Raw genomic sequence first — 15,588 nt, forward strand, 5'->3', positions numbered from 1 at the left:
CCCCCCCCCCCCCCCCCAAGCTTGAACACAGGCTGAGAATTGTGCATATTGTGTAATTCCTCTCTAAGGAATTACATGTGCATGTGTCCTGTGCACATAATGGGAAATGGAGTTGGGCTCCTCTGGTGCTACCCTCTCTTTCTAGAGCAGGTCTCTTCAGATTAGTACAACCTCACACAGTTTTCCAGCATTAACAGCAAATAGTAATATTATTGGGCTTTGCTGATTTTTGTACTTTCCTTTGAAGAAGGAAGAGCTCTCAGCCTAATCAAATAATTTGGTACTCAATGACTCCAATAACTTTTTTCCTGTGCAGTGAATGAGGTGTGGAGCACCATGGGGAGCTAGACTGATGAGCCCTTCTATCATTCAAATAAATAATCACCATCTTCATCTGAGTTTGAGGACAGAATTTAGTGACTCACACAGGAAAGGTAGATGATGTGTGGATGCACAAGAGTCTGGTCCTCCAGAAGTTTTTGGGCAGATAAAAGTACCTAAAGGTATTCTTCAGGGATAGTTGGAAGTTTGTGGCCCACAATGGCCAGGTGAAGCATGCATTGGTTCAGGTCGCTGGTTCAGAAGAAGTTGAAATATAATTATTTTTCCTCAGAAGAAGCAGATGGCCTGGAAGAGGGAAAATATGTGGCAGCTGAGTGATTCACTGGAGGAAAGCTCAGTTTGGAACCATAGTGGGAGAGAGACAGGATTCCTTCAGTTTGGATGTGCTCTGCAGGGTGTACAGTTGGGGTCTATATATATGATGATTTTGTACTTGTGTACATTTTTATCTCACACTTTAAGTACCCAGGTCAGAAAGTCTATGCATCCTGCTTGCATTTCAGGTTTCTGGTATGCTAGCATTTCTTTTCAGATTTATGATCTGAATAAAAAAGTGTTCTGAAAAAGTCCTATACGTTAAGAAGTTTAGTGCTGAAACTCTGTTATATGTGAGTTGCTAATTTGATTTTGGCACTGCAAGCTTGCAATGACCAGGTTAGACAGGTATACTGGAATTGGTGTTCTGTAGCACACAGTGCCAGCTTCCTCCCTAGTGAAGACAATGTTTGCGAAGTGCTCTAACTGTAATGGTACTCACAGACTTGTAAAGGAAACAAAACCTAAATTATAGTGATTTTTTTTTTCCCCATTCTCACTTGCTAATGTGTTGGAATAAGGTTCTTAATTAAGGCACTGAACCTACCATATGTGTTAGGTTTCTTAAAACTTCAGTTTTGCTAATGAGTAGAAAGTAAATAAGCTTCTAAAAAGGCAGATAAGATTCTTCTCTGTGCTATTGCATTCCTACAATGAGATTCAGTGTATTGATAAATAAAATGAAATGGTTGTCTAAAATGAACAGAAATTATTTTAATATCAGATGTGAGCTAGAGTAAAAATAAATATGCAAGCTTGCAGTTCTAATTTTATCATTACATGCAAATCACACTCATAAGCCCAGGGAAATGTAAAACTGGATATTTGTATTTTTATGTTATTTAAATATTTCATTCCCTTAAAACAATTGCTTTGACACAAAATAGATGAAAAATCTATTGAAATATTCAGCTATAAAATGAGCTTGCTTTTTTGAGAAGTTTGCTTACTGCTAGCATTAATTATAATATAGAAAGCAAGCTCTGTATGTAAATTGACATAGCTTTTTTTTTTTTTTTTTTTCTCAAGCATACAGCTGAGATGCATTTGAGGGATATTTGCACTGTACAACACTTTTTTGGAACTCTTTTCAAGAAATCACAACTCAATTAAATAATGCCTTTATAACAGATGTGATACTGTTTGTACAGTGTTTCCAGTTACTATTCCAATGAAGCGTTGCACTGATTAAGAAAATCATGTCTGTTTATAATGTCATTGTCTTAGCAAAATCGTGAAAGTGCTTTCCACCTCAGCAACATGGGGAAGATATACTTTAGCTTATAGTACTGTTTTCGTAGTCAGATCAACTGAATAAGCTTTCTACAAATTGACACTAATGTGCAAAGGAAATTTGAGATTCTCTCGGGTTCATTAGAGAACTAAAGAATATTAATTTCTTTATTCAATCATATAAATTATATTCTGGGCTGGGGCTCTTCCAGTACTTTTGTGCATCAGTGGGGAGGGGAATGTTTCCTGAATCCACATTGTAATCCCTTTACAGATTAATGTCTATTTTAATTAGAGTTATGTACTGTTTAAAAGTATGTAAGTACATACAGCTTGAATATATTGATTCTGTGGTTTAGCCAGTTCAAGATGAAAGAGATATATTATAGGGGAGCAGGTATGTTTTCAGAAGGACAACAGATACTGCAGAACAGTTTTGCTAATTTAGTGGGTACTAACTTTTGTAATCAGCAGTCTCATTAAGAAGACAGATGATTTGCTCATTGAAGCAGGTTAGTGGTTAGGCTGAAGCTGTTAAAAGGCTTACAAAAGATGATTAACGATTCAGAGCCTCCGGTTGTGTAGATTGCTCACAACCAAGGAATTTCTTGAGGAAATTCCAGCCATGACACATCAAGGTTATTTTAGGGTGCACCTACCTGTCTAGCTGGACACCTGCAAGGAGACAAGAGCGAATGTCAGGACGTGTCCAGAGCTGCAGTTTTTGTTAGCTTGACAAAGCTGTGGCTTTGCACCGAGGCACTGTTGAATTGATGGTCAGTAATCAGGACTCCAATGGAAAAACATTCTTTAAAACTATGACATCGAATGATGTCTGAATGCAGTCAGTGACTGAAATTTGTGCTTTACTTTTTAAAAGAGGTGTCGCTGCCTTTGTTAGATCTGCTCTGGCTGGGATAGATCTATTGGTAGCTTCAGTGCAGTTTTACTGCTTTTGGCTTTTGAAGGCTATTCTGCATCTCCTGCAGAACTGTGGATCAAGTGGACATAACAACTAAAGCACAGTAAAAGTTTTTGCAGAAATTCTCATTTCTTGAATAGCTATGAGGTGGTATAAATGTGTGGAGTCACTGAAACAGAATGGAGCACAGGAGCATCAGCACAGGAGCTGGCCATTTCCCTTCATACCTCTTAGATCCGCCAGCATTAGCAGGGAGAGCTGGACCAAGGTAAGATGATAGTTTGTAATTTTGACTTAGTCTTCAACTACAAGGCAAGAAAAAAAATTAGTCTATCAATAAAGTTGTCAGTTTGTAGCTCTGTGTTGAGTAAGAGTAAGTAATTAAGAGGTAGGTACATGATTACTGTGGAGGTAACCTGAAGTTCAAGTCTCTGGTCTGAATCAGGAGGAACAGAGACTTGAATCTAGTTCTGTCATGTTCTGAAGAGAGTGTCCTATTCCGTTCATCTGCTGGAATGAATTCATAGCCCCAGGTGATCAGCTGTTCTTCATAAGACAGCCTCTTTATCTTCTGAGAAGTAAAGACTTCTGCAGGTCCTAGGATATTTTTTTCAGTGCAGAACAGCCACAGGCATCTTCTTGAAACAGAAGAAGTTTGCCAGAGATGAGGATCCTCCTGCTCAGATGTAGGACCGGGATCATTTGGTTGCTAGGAAAGGCTTAATTTCAGTCTCTTGCAACATTTTTGTTAAAATAGTATTTTTATTTACTGTATAAGAGGACTTACTATTCCTTTTGTTGAACCTTTAACGTGGCCAGAGTTTTGGAGGAGAATACCCTCTTGCCAGGACTGCAAAATAGCAGTGAGGTGATGTGGTCCTTTCTCCTGTAAAACATAAAGCATTTGACAGGAGTCATGCTTGTGCTCACATGATGTGTTGTGAGCACAGTATAGGAATATGTTGAATGGAATGCTCACTCTTTTCCTTTGAGTCAAGTTACATATTCCCATAATACCTTCTTTCCTCCAGATGCTCAGCCTAGTGTTTAAAAGAAAAGAAAGCCTAATTTGCTTCTCTTTGATTTATTCTGTAAAATTAAACTACTTTGTATAGAAGGAAACTCCACATACACGTTTTGCATGCTGGGCTTTCTTTGGTGTGGAATGGTGACTCATTCTTGTATGGGACAATACCTTAGCTACTGGGCTGAAAGGGGTAAAAAAGGATGTGTGGTATTTAGCAAACTAAAACCTGGGAACCAGAATAGTGAATTTTTATTTTGACTCCATGAGTTATTTAATATGTAACCTTCTTCAAATCATGTCACTTCTCTGCACCTTTGTTTACTCAGATATAAAATGGGATCTTAAACATGTAGGACCTTGAAGGGGTGCTATAAAACCTGCAGTGGTTAATGAATGTTGATGGATTGCTCTGAGATCCTTGAGAGGTGGTTTGGGGATGCCAGCAAGCTGGAACTGGGTTGGACTTTGAACTGCTGAGGGCCAGGGGATATTTTTTAAAAACTTGAGCATAGCTTTGTCAAGGCCAAGAGGTTGCAGTCACTTCACAGTCTCTGGCACCTCAGGCATTATTTCTGCAGCTGTGCTGTCAGCAGCATCCCTGCCCCAACTGCTTGTTCCCATCCCTGTGCGGGTATTCCCTATGCCGTGCTGCTTTGTGAAGACACACAGGGAATAGTCCCGACAAAAAAGAAACTGAATACACCTTTCTTGTGGAGTTGCTTTCCGATCGGTTCGGTTTCCTTTGTGGTATGGGGATATGCGTATGGGGTGGTAACGAGACGTGGTGTCAGGGATGACCCTTGCTGGCGTTTCTGCAGCTGACAGTGAAACACACAGCCTTCCTCCTTTATTCCCCAAAGCCTTGTGATTTACCAAATCCAGAAACTGAACTGGATCAAATTAAACATCCTTGCATTTTCTTGGCTGGCATAATTTTAATCTAGATCCTGTGTTTCACCATGTGGCTTCATGAAGGTGTGCATGCACAAAGAAGGGGGTGAATGACGAGTAGGGGTCAGCATCTGGGAGCAGGGAGAGGACACGAGTGCTGTTTTTTGTGAGCAGTGGGACCACACAGTTCCTGGTAGCACTAACACTGAAAACATGGTTCCATGGTTCTGCCTGCTGTTCTGTGTATCGGTGTGGAAAAGCAAAGAAACTCTCATAAAGCTTTCTTCTGCAGGTTGTCACTGTCCTCTGCTTCTGTGTTTCTCTCCAGATTCTGAACAACTTACCTGCTTACGTTTCTAGACTGTCCAAAGGCTTACATAAAATTAATCTATCTTTTTCTCCCTCTAGAAAACTAGAAATTACCAGTTTATGAATTCAAAGCACCTGCTCCAGTGTTTTCCAGTTTTAAATTTACTGTTCTGTCCCTTTCTTTGTATGATCAATACATTTGATGATGTTCTGAATGTTCTTTTCTCCATTTTTCTGATTGATGACATTGATAAACTCACAGTTATGCTGATAATACAGTGGATGTATCCTGCCATCTACTTCTACACTTGTCCTGGGAATGCTGAATAACAAAAGTGCCTGGCTCTCTCAGTTAAGTTAGGGAATTTGTTATCTAAATTCAGGAAGATTAAAAGGAAAAGTTGATAATGCTTTGAATAGGTACCATGCAAACTTAAGTCAGAAATTGCAAGCAGTTTCTGAAATTCATGAGAAGTAATTTTGCCTTTCACCTTTCAGTGGTGCAGATCTTCTCATTCATTCATTCATTATATTACTACACTTTTCTCTTGGAATTGAAATCATTCAAGGATACCTGGCTTTGGCTCACAGTGTGGACCTGGCTGAGAAGAAACAGCCAAGATAACTGAAAAACTGTTGATAAACCAGAAGCTGATGGCTGTCCACCACATCATCCTGTTTGGAAGCTGAGATTCGGTAGCCTGCCCAGAGATCAGAGTCATGTAAAAAGGATTCAGTGCTTCACATGTGTCTTTTTTTTTTTCTTTCCCCTATCCTCCCAAATAAGTTTTGGAAAGATCTTCAGTTTCGCTGAAGTGGAGATTTGCGCCAGTAATGTAGAAGATACATGGCTAGTGTCGTTGAACAGGTGAACACGTTTCTACGTATCAATCTTTGCTCCTGTTTGGAGTAGAAACTCTACCAGAGCCAATTCTTTAGTAAGATCTTCACTCTATGCTAAGGTCAGTGTGGTTCCAGTGGCAGGATGCTCTGGAGTCAGTAAGGCCTGCTTTGATTTCAGGTGCTGCTGTGCTGTCACCACAACCCTCCCCAACTGGCAAAGCAACCTAGCTTTCTTCAGACATCTGACAGCCTGTGTCAGGACCTCACTGAAATAAATGTCAGCAGCATTTGTCGACATTTGTTCCTGCAGACAGGCTCTGGAGACCACCTGGAGCATGCTGGTGTAAAGACTCAGCTCTTCCCTTTCCTTCAGCTGCCGCCCCTGTACCAGAGTCAGGCTATTTGCACTGAGGGCTTTTTGGAAAAGGGGCACCTGTAAAGTGTCTGTCTCTACCTACATTGCTGAAGCTTCTTCCACAGCAAGAAAGGAAGGACAACTTGACGTTGTATTTTTTTGCAGGCTTCTCTTTTTACAGGATTCATTTATTTAATCATGAGACATCCCTTAAATGTACAAGTGTTGTCCTTTTGCTATGGCCATTCTGTCACTCACTGTGCCTGCATTATAAAGCTTAATTCAGCTCCTGCTGATGTTAAGAGGTATTTTTTGGTGAGAACAGGGTATAGCCCTTAGGGTCTAATGCTTTCGTTGTGCTATAGCCTTGGAAGGTGGTGGCATTTTGCAAGATGTGCTTGACACACAGTCACCTGTGGAGAATGCTGATTTGGTAGCAGTTAATACACCACTTGCATTCATTTTTTCTGGTTGTATGTGACAGCTCAAGCAGCAAAGGAATGAAAACCCAGGCGATTAGTGATATTTTTGCTGACTGTCTTCCCCTAAATCAAAGCAGGTATTCCCCTCTCCTTCCTCGATTAGTGTTCCTACCACTGTGTGCACCGCCTCCTATATTCTAATTCACAGCACGTGAAAATGAGGTCTCAAGTGGATATGCATAGATTTCATTTTAACTACCCAGTGAAAAGTTTTAATTAGATGTTTCACATGGAAACATGAAACAGGGTTTGAAATTAGCAATGACCTTGTGGCCTTCCTTGAATATATTTTCTGATACGATGTGGCAGGCAGTGCCCAGCTTTTTTTGTCACTGGCTGGAACGTGCACATCCGAGCGGGGAATGCTCTGACGTGCGGGAGCGGCAGCAGTTGCTGGGTGCAGGAAAAAATACTTTAGCCTCATTTGGTGACCTGGAAAATAATGGAATGACCTAACTCAGGAAGAGCATGAATAGCAGCTGGTATTTCCTTTAACAGCTTTCTGGAGATCAAACCTTAGATAGATTTCCAAGCTCTGAACTCGGGTAAGCCCTGAGCAGGGGGTGATGCTGAACTACACAGCCCTGTTTGATCAAGGGAAAGGCATAACAGCTCACATCTCTTGTTGGCTGTGCTGTGCATCAGCTCTGTCCCCTGCCAGCCTGCCTGACACTGTTGTCTCACCTGGAGTGACTGGACTGAGAGCAACATCCCTTAATTTGTCTCCATTTTCTCTGGGAGGTGAGGGGAGCAGACCTGTGTGTGCTCTATCAGGAGCAGCGTTTCTACTTAGATCAGTCCTGGGCAGAACAAAGGAGAACCTGCTCTTTTGGTAGAGTGGGAGACAAACACAGAATGAGTATATGCATCACCTTTTTTGTTTGGTTTCAGTATCACAGTATCTCCTCCCTTTTTAGAGGCACTAATATTTATCACATGAATACAGTATCAGTTTAGGCCTTTTTGGCAGATACTTTTGATCTTTCATGTAGGAACCTTTGAAACATGTATGTGGATACAACTACAGCAGTTACATTGAATTAGTGTTTGCAAAATATGCTGTTTGGCCGCATTTAGCAGGTTAATAAAGAGAACTGATGTGGTCAAGTCAGGACAAGAAGACACTAATCAGAGCTCGCTGGAGTGAAGAGGCCAGAATTTCAGTTCTCACATGCAAAGTCTGGCTGTTCAGGTTTCAAGCTAAAAACCAGACATATTCAGGCCTGGATTTCCTTGTGTGGAAATCCAGCCTTTCATGGCTGGAAAGTGTACCAACACTCTGGCTTTGTCTCCTCGTGTGTGAACTCTGAATCTTTTCAGTGGAATTAACACATTGATTTAGTCTGTCTAAATAATCTTTCAGTCTGTCCACAGTATCTATAGTGAGCTAATCATTGGGCTATATTGATTTCTTTTTGGTTTCCTAGATTTGATGAACTTGTGTAAAAGAAGCATATGGCTTCTAAACAAAACTTCCTTTTCAGTGAGTTCTTTACTCCTGTTCTCTGCAGAGGCAGAAGTAGTAAGTTAAGTCTGGGTGGAGGATTGTACTACTTGCTTTATCACTGGCATTGCAAGATTTTCCAGACGAGTTTGAGCAGTCCCCAGTGCCCCACTGGGAACCCATCAAATCCTGCACATTGCAGGTGATGGCATCCTGCATCTGGAGCCTTTCTCAGGATTTCACAAAGAGTGTGGTAGAATCCTCCTCCACCAAGAAATGTGGAGTGCTAGTGGTCCCCCAGTTCTCTTTCTGTAGAGATATATGCCTATGTATGCATATGCTGTATGTATGTATTTTTTCATTAAACAGACTGCAAACAATTGCTAAAAGCAAAGCCGATTGCTTACAAGGACTACTTATGGAATCTTTTTTTCACATTGTAGAAAAAACTAGTCATTTACACACAGTCTCAGTTGGTAACATAAAGAAGCTGCTTTCTCCTGGTGTCCCATCTGTTCTGACACTCCTTTCCTCCTCCTCTCTTCAGATTGCATCCGATTTTCATCTGGCAGTTTCTAAAAAGTTTCAGTCTCCTTTTCAGTTCTTCAGATCAAAACCTGAATCTCAGGCACCACATTTGAGACAAATTTCTGTGCCCCTATCTCGGGGACATCAGGGCTGTGAATGTCACCTTTCCCCTGTTCTCCATCCAGTGCCTGCTGATGGAAAAAATGATAGTTGCAGGTTGTCTCTTCACTGGGTTATCCTGCAGATAACTCTTTGTAGGTACATGTTACCATAGCTGCCTCCCTGAGGAGGAAGGGTGGGTAGTGGAGTTGGGGTGTCAGATAGGGCCTTGGGAGCTCCCCGTTCTGTGCGGGCTTCCTCCAAGACCTTGGGCTAATGACTGAATATCTCTGTGTCTCAGATCCTCCTTAATACATGGATGTGTTGCTTCCCTGCTTTCAGGAGCATTGTGAACATAGGCGCTCAGGATGCTCTTCCACACTGATGTGCTGCTTGAGTAGTTAGGGTGCACTGGCTGGTTGAAGGATGCTATGGCTAGGCTGAAGCAGCTTCCATTTTAAAGTCTGAACAGATTGCTTCAGGTGACAGATTTTTAATGTGGCCTTCATTTCAGGAGACCCCCTAAAAATCTGCCTCTCTGATTTCATTTTAGACATTTCCTTGTAGGAACCTACGCAGGAACTGAAGGAACATGCTCCAATTTTACAACAGAGCTGTGGGTATCTGTGCTAATTTGTGTGGGATCCACAGCCATCCGTAGAACAGAGTTGCTCTCTTCTTTTACTGGGTGGCCGTATTCTCCCTGTAATTCATCTGTTCTCACTCTCCCACCCTCAGCTGTTACACAGACACACTTATGTATACGTACAGATATGACTATTTCTTCCCTGATGCAAAACTTAGTTTTGTACTCTGCAGGGAAAAAGACTACAATTCCACTACAACATTTTCCTTTTCAGCTGCTCTAGCAATGCACTTAAACTCTGTCTAATATTTGCCGATTAATCAATTGACATGTACTGTTTTCACTGCAGTGATATGTAAATAGTAAATATTTGTATTAGACAAAAGCTATACAGTAAATCATGCATATACATACTGTTTTAAAACGTTATTAGTTTTTAATTTGTGTGATGTTCGATATGTATTAAAGATCCCCTAAGAATAGAAACAGTAAAAAAAAGTAGCAATTTACTCATTTAATTATGGTAGAAATTAATATCTTACCTTCTATAAGAAGAAATAAAGGTTTAGCGTTCCAGGAGAAAAGCTGTAAAAGTTGCTTGACCATTTTAATGTGAAAATTAACTATAATCTTGTAGGCATTTGCAATTTTCCTTGTAATTCATTAATGCTGTGGTTTCCGGTATTCCAGTGCTCTCATGTATGGAAAAGATCTGCATCAAATGGTTGGGAGCCCATCCTGCTTGAAAAAAATCCTATTGATTAAAATATAATAAGACTTCCCATTCTGACGATTCTTCATTTGGGCAATTTTGCTAATGCAGCACAACATGTAATATCAGAATGCCTGTGTCACCTTTGCGTGATAAAAATAATTTGTTCCAATCCTTTTTCCTTTGTTTCCCTTCTGATTTGCCATGCACACGTTAAGTGCTTGCTACAGCAAAACCTTCTCGCTTTCCTACCTTAGACAATATATTTAATGAACTTTATCTGTATTGTACTGTTAAGGGCAAGAAACTAGCTCTAAATAGACTATGGCTTTTACGAAAATGAAAGCCCTGAAGAGTTGCTTCATCATGGGAAATCACTGCCAAATGTCATGTGAGCTCTTGCTTTCCTGGCACACACAATGTAGAAAAACATTTTCATTTTTAGCATCTTGACATTCAGCTTTTTTGACGTCTATTGCTTTACCACATTAAAATGCATTGTTATGAATTTGCTTATATTGAAATAACAATTGAGATAATATAGAGATATAGATAATTAAAGGCTTAGATCATGCTGTGCAGAAACATCTTAGATCAAATAAAACCCAGCATTTTATTTTTAGCATAGTCTAGTTTTTAATAAGCTAAAGCCTAAAATCTGATGAATTGGCAATGATTTTGTGATTTGATATTCAGACGGGATGCATCCTGAATACCAAATGAATGAAAGTTACTGTGGACTGTCATTGATGCATTTTTTATTTTGACCTTGAAAACCGGGTTAATTTAGTATTTTCCACATTGCTAACCTTGAAACACAGTAATTGGAAAAACAGTGCTGAAGGTTAACACTTCAGTTATCATGGGGGAACAGCTTGAAGTTTATGGGGGTGGAGGAGAATTGTCTTCAAGATCTTCAGATAGCCTGAAAGTTCTGGTGATGACGGCACTTTAAATTATCATTATCCTAAAAATGTGCTTCTGTGCCAGTGAAGCCTCACATAGCTAAAAGGAATGGTGATTGGGGAATGGGGTTTCAGGAGAAGGGGGATGCCTGAGAAGCTGCTAATCAAACTCTTCTGTTGCTGTGCGAACATATCCTCCTGCATTGTGGATGTGTCTCCTCACAAAATATCCTCCGGCACATTTGGTAGGTCAGGTGAGTTGCTATGTGTAAAGGTTATACCTCTTACAGCAAATAAATGCTCATAAGCTTAAGGTTTTGTCTCTTTCTTTCCTGGTTGTTAACAGGCAGGCACTTGTGATGAAGAAACAGCTTTGCCCAGGGAGCGTTTCCTCTGGAATACAGAGAGGTATAAGACAGAGACAACAGGGCTTTTTTGTCTTTATTGAGTGGGTAGTTACACTGTTAACTGCACATTCACTACTTAAACTGAAAAAAAATCCTAGCAGGGATCTTCAGGAACATTAGATTATGATCACTTGCATTTTAAGGGAGCAGAGGAAAAAATATGAGCAACTTCTGATTAGGATCATCTGAAAATAGAATTCATTTTATTAAAAATCTAACAGAAACCTAATATTTTAGATACCTAATATTTTAAAGACTTTGTCTTTTTTTCCCCCAGTCAAATAATTGTGGTCTCTGTGTTTCTGATTGCAGTCTCCTAATCCTCCAATATCTGTGTTAAAATTCAAGGCATCCATAAGGCACAAGTCCTCCTGACCTAGTGCTGTAGTTATGATGATGCATAAAATAAATCATTGCAATTACTGAGGCAGTCTCAAGCACTTAGTAACTCAGGCGATTGCTTCTTGAAACATGACTGAACTGAAGAAAGGATCATTAGTTATTTCCCTGGAGTACTTGGATATTGTAACCCTCTCCACAGGGTTCTATTAGGGAGTTAAGACCTAGCCATTTGTTCACACATCTCATTTTATCTTTCCTTTACTCAAATGCTCTGTGACAGCTGATGAATACCAGAGCGTGCCTCTTCTTCACCCATGGCATCTCCTTGCCTGTCAAAGTTCAGGTCAAATAGCAAATGACCAACCGGGTGAGAAGGAAGAGCCCAGCAATGACAAAGTAAACAGGTTTAAGAAGTTATTATGGGAAGGACTTATGAGACAGGCTGACTTTCTGAGACATCTGACATACAAATAATTTCCTGAATAAGGAGGAATAAGCTGGTTATATGAGATCTCAAGCTTATACACAAATAAACCTGTATAAAGCTATATAAATTGTATGAAGCTATGAAGGTCAGGCAGGAATTGAAGCCAGAAATGGGGGAAGGCAGGGCAGGATCAGAGATACATAAGAGTTTAGGTTTTTCTTGGGTGACATCACAGATGTTGGCAGGGTCTGTGTGGTCTTTGCTATGCTGTCTAATGGTAATGGGATATGCTGAGAGGAAGAGAATGGGATCAGGAGAAGATACATACCAGTGGACATTTGCATTCCCAAGTGGAGCCCTTGCTGGCAGAAGAAACCACTGTGTATACAGTGTGGTATTGCAGTGTTGCTATCTCTTCGTATAGGTAACATTGCTTCAGGTTGCTCAGGATGTCAAGAAGGATGAGATATTTTGAGAGAGGAGAAAGAGAGTTTACTTACTCAAGCAACTGGTGTTGATGCTGCTCCAGGTGGTGAATGAAAAGGATGGGGAAGGGAGCCTTGTGTGGGCATGATAGTGGCTGGAAAAGTAGAGCTAGAAAAGGGCAGGAGGGAAGTGCAGACAAAGCCTAGCAACTGATGGGTGTTTCATGCTTTATGGATGGGACTGGCAGTAGAGCAATATGATTTGAGGGGGTTGTTGTGGAGAGAGTTGTCTTCATTAAGAGCAGGGAAGAGGGGAGGCCCTCTCGAGGAGAGGTTGTTATGTTAGCTGCTGATAATATCTGAGCCCGGCAAGACATGCAGCAGCGTGGTTCGGGACTGATTCAAGGGTAGATCAGATGTCCTTATTCTGGGGGTGGCAACATCCATCAGAAGGGTGGGGCAGATGGCTGGAGGCAGCAACAGCTCCAGCTGCCTCAGTGTGATGTGCTGCTGCACGTCTGGCAGCTCTTCATGCTGTCAGGAAGACTTTTTTTCTAGTGCAGTTGTGAATGGTCTTCTGATGCCAAGGTACAAAGTGAGTTTGAGAGCTACACTCTGTCATTTGTAAGGTTTCATGGTCTTTGACTGAAGAAATTCCTAGCAAAACATTCAATGTTTAATCTGTTTTTCAATATTTGTTCCTATTCTAATGATAGATCTGGTTAGATTATCCCATGCAAAAATGACAGTTTGGAATACTTCTATCCAATTCTTGTAGAAGAGAGTAAAATTGTGCATGTTCCTCCACAAAGGAACCATTCTGTGTGGAGGAGGACATACAAGTGCATGGATGAGTGTTTACTCAAGATGCCTTGCATCTCATTGCAGATACCATGTGACGTACCAGTTAACGTGGTAATGATGCATTTTTCATTCTATAATTTGAATAAATGTTGAGATTGTCTTTGGTATAACTAACTTACCTGCCTCCTAAAATTGGGCATGATTGTATTATCTAAAGAAAGCACAGAGGAAGCTCCCAACGTTCATACTCAAATTAATTTTTTAGAGCATGTAGCTGGTTAAGAAACAGGTACATGATTCCACCTGGAACAAAATAAAAGTAACTTAATATGTGAGTATTTAAAATGGTAAAATGGGAGGAACATAAAATGTTATTTCATAATGTGCTGACTGGCATTGTAAATTTTTCGGTAACTTCTAGTGTTTGCGACACTTTGCATTTCTTCCGTAGATGAAAATATAATTAAATTTACAATTTTATAGTATTATTCTTTGCACAGTCATGCAAGAAAACACATTTCTTTTTTTCCTTGTAATCCTTTTTTTCTTGTAATCTTGCAATAAAATTTCTTTATTTTTTGTGTGCTATAACCTCCACTTTTGAATTAATTATTGCTGACAACAGCTGGTTAATTGTTAACCTGCTCTTTCTCACCTCCCTTCTTGTTTTCTTTTTTACTTTTGCTAAATGTGGACAACAAGCCTTGTACCAAAGGGGGAAAAAAAAAAAAAAAAAAGGAGCCTTTAATTTGCTTCTGTGTATTAGAAAAATACACAGAATATTAGAAAACAGATACATTACATTAGATACATTAGAAAAAAGCATCCTGTACAAAATCAGCCTGATTTTTCTTATTTCTGTTGTAGACTACTCATTGAAATCAGTAACTATTTTATCCTACACAATATATGCAAAATCAAATCACATTTCCTGCTATTAGATGGAAGGAATGAGTTTTATTTTTCCTTCTAATTCCTTTTTCCTTTCTTTTTTTGTCAGCCTTATTGCACGCTCCATGTATTGCTGTCTACTTATGATATCAAGTCTGCAAGTGATTAGTGGCTTATCTATTTTTGAATGATTTAGATGCATGAATGAATTAGCAAGAAAAGAGCCATGAGAAAGCATTAGTAAAAAGGCTGGTCATTTCAGGATGTTTTGGAGGGAGTTAAAACTATCACCCAAACCCAAGAAAACTGTAGTCATAGTGATTCATGCTTGTCTCAAAATAAATCACCTCATTATATTTAACTTAGTTGAAAACAACCACCAAAACACAGGATATAAACTCTACTTTGTGACATCTACTGTTGCGCTAAAAGTTTAAATCATTTGGTTTTATTTTAAACAGTAGCTTTGGATTATTTTTTTTTTTTTTACTCCTTTACTCAGTGTTCTTTTACATGTGATGTTTGAAGACCGTGTTAAATGTCAGTGTGTTTGAGAGAGTTTGATCCTGGAGTTCCTGAGAATGGGCTGGAGCTTTATATAGTATTTTTGGTTTTAAAGTTTATCTTAAGCCTTATACGAGGCTAGAAGCAGCTCCTGGCCTTTATTGAATACTCTCATGAAAAATCAACTGCATCCTCCTGTAAGCATAAGGCTTCAACAAAAAGGCATATGCTTTACAGTAATAAATGTAATGAACAGCACCTCAGTTTAATAGACAAATTTTAATATTCCTAGTTTGGAGTCATGGTTTATAAGGAGATACTGTATTTATTTTATTTTATTTTGATTAGAGTAATGGCATTGGCAGCATTGAGAGGTGCTATGTACATAAGGCAAGAGGCAAAGGTTTCTCTGTTAGAGAGTAAGTGGATAAGTCAGGTTTTTAAAATAGTGTTTTACTTCACACCAAGTATAAATTGGAGCGAAAGGCTAAGAAAGGGATCAGCAGTCTTGTCTGACTTAGAAGTTGTGTGTGTCCAGCACTGGTAATTAGAGCATCATAAGGCTGGCAGTGTCGTATATTTACTGCTATCTCTTTTTCATTCCTTCAGACCTTATTTATCACTACATTCCTTATAAAGGCTGTAAGGCCTTTGTACGTGTGTCCTTACCAAACTGAATATTAGTCTATGTTAATAAATCAAATCCACTAATGTTAGTGAGCTATCTTCTGCAGATTTCATTCTTGTGTAAAAGCTGTATGGAGACTGCTGTAGAAGCTAACTTCCACCCCCCCA

The 15,588-nt window shown here is 39.7% G+C and overlaps 1 protein-coding gene across 1 annotated transcript in view; it reads left to right on the top strand.

Annotated features, from left to right (window-relative positions):
- Positions 1-5,597, top strand: part of LOC113477014 (rap guanine nucleotide exchange factor 5-like) — a 52,618-nt gene extending 47,021 nt beyond the window's left edge. Inside the window, exon 10 of the mRNA XM_026843082.1 lies at positions 5,538-5,597. Within this exon, the coding sequence (XP_026698883.1) occupies positions 5,538-5,597 (60 nt within the window). The remainder of the gene's footprint in view (positions 1-5,537) is intronic.
- The last annotated feature ends 9,991 nt before the right edge of the window (positions 5,598-15,588 follow it).

This window comes from Athene cunicularia (assembly GCF_003259725.1).
Source record: "Athene cunicularia isolate RWA chromosome 2 unlocalized genomic scaffold, athCun1 chr2_part1, whole genome shotgun sequence".
Lineage (NCBI taxonomy): Eukaryota > Metazoa > Chordata > Aves > Strigiformes > Strigidae > Athene > Athene cunicularia.